Here is a 15,409-nt window from a genome sequence, read left to right as displayed (position 1 = left end):
TTATTACATCCCGCCGTTGGAGAGAATGATCAGATGACTGATCAGATATTCTCTATAGAGTGCTGCATAAAATGATTTGCGCTATAAAATTATTCCTACATCATCAAGACACACAGACATGCAAATATGAGTAAGTATCTACTGAGGATCACCTTGCAGTCTTCACAGCAGAGTCCGTATCCACACACAGCCCCTGGGATGAGCAGACACGTGCTGGCATTGCAGCACGGATTCATACATTCCTGCAAACAGAATCAGAGAAAATACTGTAATGGTTTCGTTTATATGGGCAGCACAGTGGCACAGTGATTAGCATAGATCTGTCACTGCACTGAGGTTATGTGTTTGGTTCCATCCTGGGAACTGTCTGTGTGGAGTTTGCATGTCCTGATTGTGAACCTGGGCTGACGGGACATGTCCTCTTCAGTGCGTAGATGTGGAGTTTGTATATTCTCCCTGTACTTGCGTGGGTTTCCTACGGGTACTCCGGTATCCTCCCACAATTCAAAAATATACTGGTAGTGTAATTGGCTTTTGACAAAATATAACCCTAGTGTGTGTGTGGTAGGGAATATGGATTATAAGTTCACTTGGGACAGGGACTGTGATGTGGAGGACTACACATTCTCTGCGGACAGATGCGTAATATGTGTGTGCTATATACTGTAAATATCTATTAATAAATAAGTTCAGCAGGAAATGTTTCTTTACTGCCTACAAAGAAGAGTCATTCCTTCTTCCTGATTCAGTGAAAAGTGTGGAGAAGTGAGCCAGTGGAGAAATAACCAATCAGCTGCTACGTATAGTTTTATAGAATGCACTTTATAAATGTTACCTCAACACTGATTGGTTGCCATAGGCAACTTCTCCACTGGCTCACTTCTTCATGCTTTTCACTGCTACATGAATAGACCCCATAATAACTGATTTTACACTTACTCAGAGTATGGCCCCGGCTCTAATACGTAATTTCAAGATGAAACGATGGAGCATAAGATCAAGGTGGTTAAGTTGACTGGAGTTTATGCAAACCATTAGAGGATGGTGAGTGGGACTGGAAGATTCATATGAAGAAATATAATTTGTATATGAAGTTTCTGTGCTACTGTACACAAATACTATAGTGTAGGTTTCACCACTATTACAGTCATTCCCAAATTGAATCACATGTAAAATGGACTTGTTGCCAGCTTTACTATCATGATGATTTGTTCCCATATACGAAGTAGGAAAAGCAACAGGGCTCCCCCAGGGGAGAGTATGTTATGTAAGCTGCGGACACAAACCTCTACAGAGAGCATTCCAGTCATACAATACAGAGAGCAACCTAGTGACCACCATCTAATACAGGGAGCCTATTTGTGACCATGATACAATAGAGTTTTCCAGTGACCGCCATACAATATAGAAAGCATTCTATAGATGACCATACAATTCAGAGAGCTTATTACTGACCACCATACAATACAAAGAGCATACCAGTCATACAATACAGAGATAAACCTAGTTAATGCTTTATAATACAGACATCATCTTGGTAACTGCCATACAATATACAGAGCATACTAGCATCCCAGTAACCGCCACACAACCCATAGAGCATACTAGTGACACCATACAATACAGAGAGCATTTTAGTGACTGTTATTAAATGCAGACAGCATCCCACTGATCACCATACAAAACAGGATGCATCCTAGTGACTGCTTTAAAATATAGAGAACATCCTAGTTACTGATATACAGGGCACATCCTAGTGCCAGCCATATGATAAAGAGCAATTAAGAGCCTAGGTAATGTTATATAATAAAGAAAACTTCATAGTGATCACCATACAATACAAAGGTCACCCTAGTGACCACCATACAGTACAAAGGTCACCCTAGTGACCACCATACAGTACAAAGGTCACCCTAGTGACCACCATACAGTACAAAGGTCACCCTAGTGACCACTACACAGTACAAAGGTCACCCTAGTGACCACCATACAATAGATTCCTAATTACTGATATTCAATACAGAGAGCATCCTTGTGATCAACATAGAACACAGACAGTATCTCAGTGATCGTCAGTGCATTTTTATGACCACTACACAATATCAGCACCTCATTAATTAACCCTTTCTTAGATTGCATTACATTTTTTTTATCATCCTCGTGACAAATCCGCTTAACATTAACTCCTTCACCTTATAATAAAACTCATTAATAACTAAAACCCTATGGTTATCCTCGATTCAAACTATAACCATTTCTACTATTGCTGAAGTGATGTTCCTCTCCTAGACAGTTCACAGTTTATGGGAAGCGGGTCCTAACGTTGCTGTGAAGGGGTGGCGCCAACTAGGGGAGGAGGGGCTGTCCTGTAGCAATGAGCTGCATGGAATAATAATGTACTTTATCAGCCTAACCTGCCACTTCTCCCCAGTTGTAATGACATTATTTTGCTATGGGCAACATCATCACTTTTCAATTTTATAAGTTTTATTAAACAGACATAGGACACTTCCCCCTCTCCTACATGACCTGAAATGAGAAAGGGTCCCCTGTATTGTTCACTAGCAACCAGGAACACACCTGCTGGTGGCTGGACATAACACACCTGCGTATGCAACTACTGTACAACATGGGTGGAGGGTTGTTTTTAGATAACAAAAACACAAACTCAATTTATTTACAAATATAAAATAAAATCTTTATTCCCCTATAAAAAAAAACAAACATTTTTGTACAGTTGAAAATATAAAATAAAACATAAAAAAAAGTAAAAATAAAGGAATAAGTAGCAATTTTGTAAGTTTTGTGAAAAAAAAAAAAAAGACAAGGGGGAAATTGAAATGTTTAAAAAAATAAGAATTTACTTACCGATAATTCTATTTCTCGGAGTCCGTAGTGGATGCTGGGGTTCCTGAAAGGACCATGGGGAATAGCGGCTCCGCAGGAGACAGGGCACAAAAAGTAAAGCTTTAGGATCAGGTGGTGTGCACTGGCTCCTCCCCCTATGACCCTCCTCCAAGCCTCAGTTAGGATACTGTGCCCGGACGAGCGTACACAATAAGGAAGGATTTATGAATCCCGGGTAAGACTCATACCAGCCACACCAATCACACTGTACAACCTGTGATCTGAACCCAGTTAACAGTATGATAACAGCGGAGCCTCTGAAAGATGGCTCACAACAATAATAACCCGATTTTTGTAACTATGTACAAGTATTGCAGATAATCCGCACTTGGGATGGGCGCCCAGCATCCACTACGGACTCCGAGAAATAGAATTATCGGTAAGTAAATTCTTATTTTCTCTATCGTCCTAGTGGATGCTGGGGTTCCTGAAAGGACCATGGGGATTATACCAAAGCTCCCAAACGGGCGGGAGAGTGCGGATGACTCTGCAGCACCGAATGAGAGAACTCCAGGTCCTCCTTAGCCAGGTTATCAAATTTGTAGGATTTTACAAACGTGTTTGCCCCTGACTAAATAGCCGCTCGGCAAAGTTGTAAAGCCGAGACTCCTCGGGCAGCCGCCCAAGATGAGCCCACCTTCCTTGTGGAATGGGCATTTACATATTTTGGCTGTGGCAGGCCTGCCACAGAATGTGCAAGCTGAATTGTATTACACATCCAACTAGCAAAAGTCTGCTTAGAAGCAAGAGCACCCAGTTTGTTGGGTGCATACAGGATAACAGCAAGTCAGTTTTCCTGACTCCAGCCGTCCTGGAACCTATATTTTCAGGGCCCTGACCACATCTAGCAACTTGGAGTCCTCCAAGTCCCTAGTAGGCGCAAGACACCACAATAAGCTGGTTCAGGTGAAACACTGACACCACCTTAGGGAGAGAACTGGGGACGAGTCCGCAGCTCTGCCCTGTCCGAATGGACAAACAGATATGGGCTTTTTTGAGAAAAAAAACCACCAATTTGACACTCGCCTGGTCCAGGCCAGGTCCAAGAGCATGTTCACTTTTCATGTGAGATGCTTCAAATCCACAGATTTGACTGATTTTAAACCAATGTGTTTTGAGGAATCCCAGAACTACGTTGAGATCCCACAGTGCCACTGGAGGCACAAAAGGGGGTTGTATATGCAATACTCCCTTGACAAACTTCTGGACTTCAGGAACTGAAGCCAATTCTTTCTGGAAGAAAAATCGACAGGGCCGAAATTTGAACCTTAATGGACCCCAATTTGAGGCCCATAGACACTCCTGTTTGCAGGAAATGCAGGAATCGACCGAGTTGAAATTTCTTCGTGGGGCCTTCCTGGCCTCACACCACGCAACATATTTTCGCCACATGTGGTGATAATGTTGTGCGGTCACCTCCTTTCTGGCTTTGACCAGGGTAGGAATGACCTCTTCCTGAATGCCTTTTCCCTTAGGATCCGGCGTTCCACCGCCATGCCGTCAAACGCAGCTGCGGTAAGTCTTGGAACAGACATGGTACTTGCTGAAACAAGTCCCTTCTTAGCGGCAGAGGCCATAAGTCCTCTGTGAGCATCTCTTGAAGTTCCGGGTACCAAGTCCTTCTTGGCCAATCCAGAGCCATGAGTATAGTTCTTACTCCTCTACGTCTTATAATTCTCAGTACCTTAGGTATGAAAAGCAGAGGATGGAACACATACACCGACTGGTACACCCACGGTGTTACCAGAACGTCCACAGCTATTGCCTGAGGGTCTCTTAACCTGGCGCAATACCTGTCCCGTTTTTTGTTCAGACGGGACGCCATCATGTCCACCTTTGGTAATTCCCAACGGTTTACAATCATGTGGAAAACTTCCCCATGAAGTTCCCACTCTGCCGGGTGGAGGTCGTGCCTACTGAGGAAGTCTGCTTCCCAGTTTCCATTCCCGGAATGAAACACTGCTGACAGTGCTATCACATGATTTTCCGCCCAGCGAAAAGTCCTTGCAGTTTTTGCCACTGCCCTCCTGCTTCTTGTGCCGCCCTGTCTATTTACGTGGGCGACTGCCGTGATGTTTTATCCCACTGGATCAATACCGGCTGACCTTGAAGCAGAGGTCTTGCTAAGCTTAGAGCATTATAAATTTACCCTTAGCTATATTTATGTGGAGAAAAGTCTCCAGACTTGATCACACTCCCTGGAAATTTTTTCCTTGTGTGACTGCTCCCCAGCCTCTCGGGCTGGCCTCCGTGGTCACCAACATCCAAAACTGAATGCCGAATCTGCGGCCCTCTAGAAGATGAGCACTCTGTAACCACCACAGGAGAGACACCCTTGTCCTTGGATATAGGGTTATCCGCTGATGCATCTGAAGATGCGATCCGGACCATTTGTCCAGCAGATCCCACTGAAAAGTTCTTGCATGAAATCTGCCGACTGGAATTGCTTCGAAGGAAGTCACCATTTTTTTACCATGGCCCTTGTGCAATGATGCACTGATTTTAGGAGGTTCCTGACTAGCTCGGATAACTCCCTGGCTTTCTCTTCCGGGAGAAACACCTTTTTCTGGACTGTGTCCAGAATCATCCCTAAGCACAGGAGACTTGTTGTCGGGATCAGCTGCGATTTTGGAATATTTAGAATCCACCCCTGCTGTTGTAACAGTATCCGAGATAGTGCTACTCCGACCTCCAACTGTTCCCTGGACTTTGCCCTTATCAGGAGATCGTCCAAGTAAGGGATAATTAAGACGCCTTTTCTTCGAAGAAGAACCATCATTTCGGCCATTACCTTGGTAAAGACCCGGGGTGCCGTGGACAATCCAAACGGCAGCGTCTGAAACTGATAGTGACAGTTCTGTACCACGAACCTGAGGTACCCTTAGTGATAAGGGCAAATTTGGGACATGGAGGTAAGCATCCCTGATGTCTCGGGACACCATATAGTCCCCTTCTTCCCAGTTCGTTATCACTGCTCTGAGTGACTCCATCTTGATTTGAACCTTTGTAAGTGTTCAAAATTTTTTATTTTTTTTTAGATTTAGAATAGGTCTCACCTAGCCTTCTGGCTTCAGTACCACAATATAGTGTGGAATAATACCCCTTTTCTTGTTGTAGGAGGGGTAATTTAATTATCACCTGCTGGGAATACAGCTCGTGAATTGTTTCCCATACTGCCTCCTTGTCGGAGGGAGACCTTGGTAAAGCAGACTTCAGGAGCCTGCGCAGGGGAAACGTCTCGACATTCCAATCTGTACCCCTGGGATACTACTTGTAGGATCCAGGGGTCCTGTACGGTCTCAGCGTCATGCTGAGAGCTTGTCAGAAGCGGTGGAACGCTTCTGTTCCTGGGAATGGGCTGCCTGCTGCAGTCTTCTTCCCTTTCCTCTATCCCTGGGCAGATATGACTCTTATAGGGACGAAAGGACTGAAGCTGAAAAGACGGTGTCTTTTTCTGCAGAGATGTGACTTAGGGTAAAAAACGGTGGATTTTCCAGCAGTTGCCGTGGCCACCAGGTCCGATGGACCGACCCCAAATAACTCCTCCCCTTTATACGGCAATACACCTTTGTGCCGTTTGGAATCTGCATCACCTGACCACTGTCGTGTCCATAAACATCTTCTGGCAGATATGGACATCGCACTTACTCTTGATGCCAGAGTGCAAATATCCCTCTGTGCATCTCGCATATATAGAAATGCATCCTTTAAATGCTCTATAGTCAATAAAATACTGTCCCTGTCAAGGGTATCAATATTTTTAGTCAGGGAATCCGACCAAGCCACCCCAGCTCTGCACATCCAGGCTGAGGCGATCGCTGGTCGCAGTATAACACCAGTATGTGTGTATATACTTTTTATGATATTTTCCAGCCTCCTGTCAGCTGGCTCCTTGAGGACGGCCCTATCTATAGACGGTACCGCCACTTGTTCTGATAAGCGTGTGCGCGCCTTATCCACCCTAAGGGGTGTTTCCCAACGTGCCCTAACTTCTGGCGGGAAAGGGTATACCGCCCATATTTTCTATCGGGGGGAACCCACGCATCATCACACACTTCATTTAATTTATCTGATTCAGGAAAAACTACGGTAGTTTTTTCACATCCCACATAATACCCTCTTTTGTGGTACTTGTAGTATCAGAAATATGTAACACCTCCTTCATTGCCCTTAACGTGTGGCCCTAATAAGGAATACGTTTGTTTATTCACCGTCGACACTGGATTCAGTGTCCCTGTCTGTGTCTGTGTCGACCGACTAAAGTAAACGGGCGTTTTAAAACCCCTGACGGTGTTTTTGAGACGTCTGGACCGGTACTAATTGTTTGTCGGCCGTCTCATGTCGTCAACCGACCTTGCCGCGTGTTGACATTATCACGTAATTCCCTAAATAAGCCATCCATTCCGGTGTCGACTCCCTAGAGAGTGACATCACCATTACAGGCAATTGCTCCGCCTCCTCACCAACATTGTCCTCATACATGTCGACACACACGTACCGACACACAGCACACACACAGGGAATGCTCTGATAGAGGACAGGACCCACTAGCCCTTTGGAGAGACAGAGGGAGAGTTTGCCAGCACACACCAAAAACGCTATAATTATATAGGGACAACCTTATATAAGTGTTTTCCCTTATAGCATCTTTTTTATATATTTCTAACGCCAAATTAGTGCCCCCCCTCTCTGTTTTAACCCTGTTTCTGTAGTGCAGTGCAGGGGAGAGCCTGGGAGCCTTCCCTCCAGCCTTTCTGTAAGGGAAAATGGCGCTGTGTGCTGAGGAGATAGGCCCCGCCCCTTTTTCGGCGGCCTCGTCTCCCGCTCTTAACGGATTCTGGCAGGGGTTAAATATCTCCATATAGCCCCCGGAGGCTATATGTGAGGTATTTTTAGCCAAAAATAGGTTTTCATTGCCTCCCAGGGCGTCCCCCTCCCAGCGCCCTGCACCCTCAGTGACTGCCGTGTGAAGTGTGCTGAGAGGAAATGGCGCACAGCTGCAGTGCTGTGCGCTACCTTAAGAAGACTGAGGAGTCTTCATGCCGCCGATTCTGGACCTTCTTCTTGTTTCAGCATCTGCAAGGGGGCCGGCGGCGAGGCTCCGGTGACCATCCAGGCTGTACCTGTGATCGTCCCTCTGGAGCTAATGTCCAGTAGCCAAAGAAGCCAATCCATCCTGCACGCAGGTGAGTTCACTTCTTCTCCCCTAAGTCCCTCGATGCAGTGATCCTGTTGCCAGCAGGACTCACTGTAAAATAAAAAACCTAAGCTAAACTTTTCTAAGCAGCTCTTTAGGAGAGCCACCTAGATTGCACCCTTCTCGGCCGGGCACAAAAATCTAACTGAGGCTTGGAGGAGGGTCATAGGGGGAGGAGCCAGTGCACACCACCTGATCCTAAAGCTTTACTTTTTGTGCCCTGTCTCCTGCGGAGCCGCTATTCCCCATGGTCCTTTCAGGAACCCCAGCATCCACTAGGACGATAGAGAAACAGAAATTCTCGTCTTCTTTACGTTGCCAACTGTACTGTATGTGTTTCAGCTTAGAAAAGTGGCCAGAGTTAAAGGAGGGACCCTTGGGATAGGGAGGTAATTAATGGGAATGTCATTAAAGGGCCAGTACATTCTGACCTCAGGCTCTGCAACGCTGTAAATGACAGAATATGTGACCTTGCCAGTAAAGATGCTATTTATTATCTCTACGGTATGTGTAATAGGAATTCCTCCCATCCAAACGTTATCAGCTTTGACACATAGTGAATCATGCATAAAAGATTTGGCCAAATACCAAATTAAATTTTAAAATGAAACATTTGTCCTAAATAACAGCCGCCGCCATAAATCACTGGGGCTGTAAATATTAAGGGGGATATCCAATTAGCCCCGGTAGTTTGCACGAGCAGCGGCTTATCGGGGGTTACCTGATGCTGCACCGGGTGCTGGCTCCTGACAGCTCCCGATGCAGCGCTGCAGTTCCGGCTCCCTCCGGTGACATGACCGCTCCCCATGTGACCGGGGGCGAGAGAAGATCAGAGATTTGGGTCGTGTCGCTGCCCCGGCTTCCCTGCCTGGGGTTAAACGCCAAGTGCCGGCTCCTGCGCCACGGCGCCCTCCCTGTGGTCCCAGCCTGCCGCTGCTGCGGCAGGCAAGGGACACTGCAGGTCGCCGCGGTTATCGGAGATTTTGTTTCGCCTGCCTCAAAAAACAAATCCCCGGCACTGTTTCTCACAAACATACACAGGTTTCACTGAACCTGTCTGTTTTCGGGAGAAAGGGCATTTTTTTTTTTTACAGGCGATCTATTAGGATAGCCTGTAAAAGATAAATAAATAAATAAATAAAAATAATAAAAATAAATAAAAAAATAAAAATCAGTGAAACATTGGAAAAAATCACGATCCGTTTTTCGCACCTGATATTTAACCGGGGCTAATTGGATATCCCCCCAAAGTTCTGGTTTTATATATTTGCTAATACAAAGTGGGATTTCATCTTCAATGCATTTACTTTATACTAGTGTACGACCAATAATTGTTATTAAAATATAGCGGCTGACACATACACACCCTGCAAGTTGACTGCAATGACGCGTTCATTGCCAGGGACGTATTAACACCCGTGAGGGGGAGCCCGTGTCCAACTCTGTGGGCCCCTCCATTCCCCACATATCTTACACTGTGTTGGCTAGCGTGTCCGTCCTCCGTGTTGCCTGGTACACAGTAAGTATGCAGTACTCTTGGTGCATGGCATGCGGTGCAGGGCCCACATGGAAGCAGGGCCCCCTGTGCACTGCACAGCATGCACCCATAGCAAATACACCTATGCACTTTGCTTGCATGAAATCAAATGGGAATTTTCCTCCATATGCCGAGCTTTACAACTGCACCAGCATCGCCCATGTTTTTATGTTGGTCATTCCAGCCTAGTATGACACACTGGTCACATGGGTTTTGCAATGCATGCTGGTCAGATGGAGTCTGCGCTGCTTCATAGTCAGCAGGCACTGGTGCATTCAATTCAGTGTTAGTCAGACCAGTAATATGGTGGCTTGTTAAAGGCCGTGTAGCAACATTATCTACAGGTTGCAGAACCATAGCAGGGCGCAAGAGCATCCCTGGGCCGACGCCTCAGACGCATCTGACATCATAACATCACAGATCTGCATCGGGAGATGGTGGCAGCTCCCTTTGGCCTTTGCGCCTTGCATGGTGGCGCTGGTCGCACGCCCCTCGTTATAGCTCATGCTGGCGGCACAATATTCACGCTGCCACAGTGGATGTGGTAAAACGTGTTTTTGACATCAGAAAAAAATAATAATAATTTGTATAACTATTTATGTTAAATTAGCATTAATGAAATTAAAAATGTTGATGCACAATTAATATTCAAAGCAAGAAAGATAAGAAGCATGTGTATTATACATTCATATACTGTATAATGAGCCAATGACATTTTGCTTTAGAAAATACTTGATTTGAAATGTAATATAAGTTGTCTGGAAATGATTTAATTTCACAACAGAACTGAAAATATCAGCGGCTATATTAATATTTAATAGCTCGGAATGGGGAATGTTTACTTGCAGCCCAGAAAGACTGTGAAGAGCATAATAATTGCATAACACCCGGTATAAAAGTCAGAGGTTTTGACAGAACTAATTAAATATCCTCCTTAGATCACAGTATTTTCAGCTGAGAATCACGTAGAAGACCAGTAAATTACACATTTCATGTATGGAGGTAGAAATTATATTCAGTATTACCCAGACACTTTATTGTAGCTATGCTAAAAAGTTGTGCTTGCGTTGTGTTAGAGTGTCCCCACTCCATCACAGACAGTTGTGTTTGCGTTGTATTAGTGTACCCACTCCATTAGACAGTTGTGTTTGCGTTGTGTTAGTGTCCCCACTCCATCACAGACAGTTGTGTTTGCTATGTGTTAGAGTATCCCCATCATAGACAGTTGTGTTTGCTATGTGATAGTGTCCCCATCACATACAGTTGTGTTCGCTATGTGTTAGTGTCCCCATCACAGACAGTTGTGTTTGCTATGTGATAGAGTATCCCCATCACAGACAGTTGTGTTTGCTATGTGATAGTGTCCCCATCACAGACAGTTGTGTTTGCTATGTGATAGAGTGTCCCCATCACAGACAGTTGTGTTTGCTATGTGATAGAGTGTCCCCATCACAGACAGTTGTGTTTGCTATGTGATAGTGTCCCCATCACAGACAGTTGTGTTTGCTATGTGATAGTGTCCCCATAACAGACAGTTGTGTCTGCTATGTGATAGAGTGTTCCCATCACAGACAGTTGTGTTTGCTATGTGATAGAGTGTTCCCACAGACAGTTGTGTTTGCTATGTGATAGAGTGTTCCCACAGACAGTTGTGTTTGCTATGTGATAGAGTGTCCCCATCACAGACAGTTGTGTTTGCTATGTGATAGAGTATCCCCATCACAGACAGTTGTGTTTGCTATGTGATAGTGTCCCCATAACAGACAGTTGTGTCTGCTATGTGATAGAGTGTTCCCATCACAGACAGTTGTGTCTGCTATGTGATAGAGTGTTCATCACAGACAGTTGTGTTTGCTATGTGATAGACTGTCCCCATCACAGACAGTTGTGTTTGCTATGTGATAGAGTGTTCCCATAACAGACAGTTGTGTTTGCTATGTGATAGAGTATCCCCATCACATACAGTTGTGTTTGCTATGTGATAGTGTCCCCATAACAGACAGTTGTGTCTGCTATGTGATAGAGTGTTCCCATCACAGACAGTTGTGTCTGCTATGTGATAGAGTGTTCCCATCACAGACAGTTGTGTTTGCTATGTGATAGACTGTCCCCATCACAGACAGTTGTGTTTGCTATGTGATAGAGTGTTCCCATAACAGACAGTTGTGTTTGCTATGTGATAGAGTGTTCCCATCACAGACAGTTGTGTTTGCTATGTGATAGACTGTCCCCATCACAGACAGTTGTGTTTGCTATGTGATAGAATGTTCCCATAACAGACAGTTGTGTTTGCTATGTGATAGAGTGTCCCCATCACAGACAGTTGAAACCACATCTAACATCTTTAGGATACAGTTATAAATTCACCTCAAACAGACCATAAAGCGGAAATTTTGGTCAGTTAAGATACTGTGAATTCAGTGGCTCTGGGAATGATTACATTTGCAGATGCGACTGCAGCTATTTTAAGCAGCAGCCTCTGCATCTTTATGCAACCTAGAAACCCACTGGCCGAGGCGCTATTCTGTTGCGGCACGTATTAAGACGCACGATCGGCCTCAACATTAATGATTGGTCCTGGCCTATGGCTAGGTGCAACTGCGTCTTTGGATCGTAAATGTTAGAAGTCATTAAAACATGATCAAGGAGTCTAATACATAGCAATGTTTTACAGTATTAATATAAGCAAAATTAAAAAAAAATTCTCATTAAAACATTAATGCAAAACCCCCCCAAAAAACTGGTTTAAACCTAAAAAATTATGCAATTTTTTTGCGTTTCTTTTTAAAAATCTGCTTTTTTAATTATTTTTTTTACTAACACTGGTACTTGCACATTCAGCTGTGAAGGGTTTTATAGCAGCAATAGCATAGGGTCATAGACGCTACTGCAGGAAAAGAGGCGACTGCGCTGATGCAGAATCAGCCCCTTAGCTAGGTCTCCGTTGTATCAGGTTTGTAATTTAGCTCACTGATATACAGCATTTGATACACAGTAATTGAATATAGAGGCTCCGGTGGCTATTTAATTAACCTATAATCAAAATCCAGACGGTCAAAATACCGACAACCATTGACCGACAGTCAAAATCCCGACACGGTCAAAATACCAACATTTAAAATGTCAACAGGTCAAAAAGTTGACATGAGTTTTTCATGATTTTTTCATTGAAACGGACTTGTTCATACTTTACCATCCCAGTACACCTGGAGGGGGAATATAATAGTGCACGACCTTGGAGAGCGCAGCGAGCCATGTTAGGGGACGCGGTACACTTATACGGTGTCCATGTCGACCTATGTCGACATACACCAAAAAACAACAACGAGAAACTAGTGTCGACTTCTTGACCTGTCAACACTTTAAATGTCGGTATTTTGACCTTGTCAGTATTTTAAATGTCTGTATTTTGATCTTGTCTGTATTTTGACCATCGGTCAATTGTTGTCAGTATTTTGACCGTTGGGATTTTGATCAGGAGCGGTTCTTGGTGCGGGCAAGAAGTGCCTGCGCCCAGGGCGTTGCGGCCTGGGGGCACGGCCACAGTCACCCCGCAGGCGCCCGCCGCCTACCCGCACCCCGCTGTATGGGCGTCTGCTGCAGCCGGCGCACCTGTCAGACGCTAGAGGTCATTATTGACCTCTGGTGTCTTTGCGGCGCTGCTATGGGAGAGACGTCATGACGTCTCTCCCATAGAGAGGAGCCGGCTGCGGACAGACGAGTAGCAGCAACAGCAGCGGTCGGGAAGCAGGAGCGGGGTTGGTATTTTTTTTTGTGTGTGTGTTTGTAAGCGGCTACTAAGGGGCACAGCGACAGGGGGCACAACTACTTGGGGCAAATCTACTGGGGTCATAGCTACAGGGGCAAATCTACTGGGGGCATATCTACTGGGGGCACAGCTATTGGGGGCACAGCTATTGGGGGCATAGCTACAGGGGGCAAATCTACAGGGGGCAAATCTACTGGGGGACAAATCAACTGGGGGCACAACTACTTGGGGCACAGCTACTGGGGGCATAACTGTGGCCACACCCCTCCCCTATGAAGCCATGCCCCTATCTTTTGCTGCGTGCCTTCAGCGCGTACTAAATGTTTTGCCATTGAGGGGAGCGCCAGCGGAAACTTTCGCACTGGACGCCACAAGGTGTAGAAGCGGCCCTTAATTTGATTGTAGGTATTTCATACTAAATCCGACTCATCCGTACGTTGAATAAGTGTAACATACCTGCCTAACAACTCTCCCAATTGCTGAGATGTAATTAACACGGGTGTATTTTACAAACCTAAACCAATTATCACTTAAGTCGTTCCCCCTCAGACGGGACGAACCCAATGCACCAGATCTACACAGCAGTGATATATAATCAGCCAGTTAAATGACACATTTGATTCATTATTGCAGCAGAGGCAGCCATGCTGAGACCTTCCCAATTCCTTAGGGACATAAAGTACATTTTTCCACTGCTGATTAAATGCAGATAACTAGGGGAGAGTCAGATGGGCTCTTTGATTACTGTCATTCCGTGGAGGGCGGATGACGGCAGGAATATCAGAGCAGGAATAACGCCACTGCATAAACCAGCGATTTTTCTGCTGCGTCTCCGTTTATGTTGTTTTTTTTAAACGGCTGCTTTTATTTTTGAGAAGTTTAAGGTTCCTAAAACCCTAAGTGCACCGGCAACAAAAAGAAAAACAACGCTCTAAGATGTAATCAGGGTAAGAGGCGGCCCAGACTGCGCTACACGGGCTGAGATGTATGTCCCTGCAGTGCCTTTCACAATGTTGGGCTCACACTGTTGGGCATCCATGCAACAGAAAGATATCCCGCTTCGTCATAGTAAATCACATTCTCAGACAGAAAGCTGGTGCACAGAAAAACGAGCGCTCGTCGTGTTATCAGGAAAGCCTTTCCTCGCATCTTTCCTCCTATTCTCTCTATTCCTTCGTTCTCTGGGGGTAATTCCAAGTTGATCGCAGCAGGATTTTTGTTAGCAGTTGGGCAAAACCATGTGCACTGCAGGGGAGGCAGATATAACATGTGCAGAGAGAGTTAGATTTGGGTGGGGTGTGTTCAATCTGCAATCTAATTTGCAGTGTAAAAATAAAGCAGCCAGTATTTACCCTGCACAGAAACAAAATAACCCACCCAAACCTAACTCTTTCTGCACGTTATATCTGCCTCCCCTGCAGTGCACATGGTTTTGCCCAACTGCTAACAAAATTCCTGCTGCGATCAACTTGGAATTACCCCCCGTATTTCACACTCTGCTGAAACCTGAACATTTTATCGCAATCGGAAATAATTCACCCAATTTGGCTTTAGGAGTTGTTTCCCGAAACACTGGTGCGTTTTAGAGAAGAGCGATGATCCTGTGCGTGTAAATGATGGCTGTTTAGTGCGCGATCGCTAAAATGAAATACAATTTCAACATTCACATACAAGGAAAATGATTGCTCGTAACTCACCATCACGGCATGTAGTAGTAGCAGGCATCGGCAGAAGCTATATAATGTAATGAGCATCGGCTATATATCCAAAACCTTGCATATAACCATTTGCAATCTATCTTATTGATTCACTTAACTCCAGATTTACTATCTAGTGAATTCACACTTGGCTAAAAAATAAAACTAAACGCAAACAATAGACTTATACTTGTCTTCTCTCTCGGAACGTCTGGGTGACTCCCGAATCTTGGGCCTAATTCAGAGATAGACGCAAACCTTGTTTTTCGCAGTAGAGCGATTATCGGCGGTCTGCGCACATA

The 15,409-nt window shown here is 45.0% G+C and overlaps 1 protein-coding gene across 1 annotated transcript in view; it reads right to left on the bottom strand.

Moving 5' to 3' along the window:
* ADAM12 (ADAM metallopeptidase domain 12) overlaps nt 1-15,409 on the bottom strand; it is a 925,560-nt gene that overhangs the window by 204,785 nt on the left and 705,366 nt on the right. Inside the window, exon 13 of the mRNA XM_063962227.1 lies at nt 153-242. Within this exon, the coding sequence (XP_063818297.1) occupies nt 153-242 (90 nt within the window). The remainder of the gene's footprint in view (nt 1-152; nt 243-15,409) is intronic.

This window comes from Pseudophryne corroboree, chromosome 3, assembly GCF_028390025.1.
Source record: "Pseudophryne corroboree isolate aPseCor3 chromosome 3, aPseCor3.hap2, whole genome shotgun sequence".
Lineage (NCBI taxonomy): Eukaryota > Metazoa > Chordata > Amphibia > Anura > Myobatrachidae > Pseudophryne > Pseudophryne corroboree.
The sequence above is the reverse complement of the archived record's forward strand: the minus strand, read 5'-3'. Positions and strand labels throughout refer to the sequence as shown.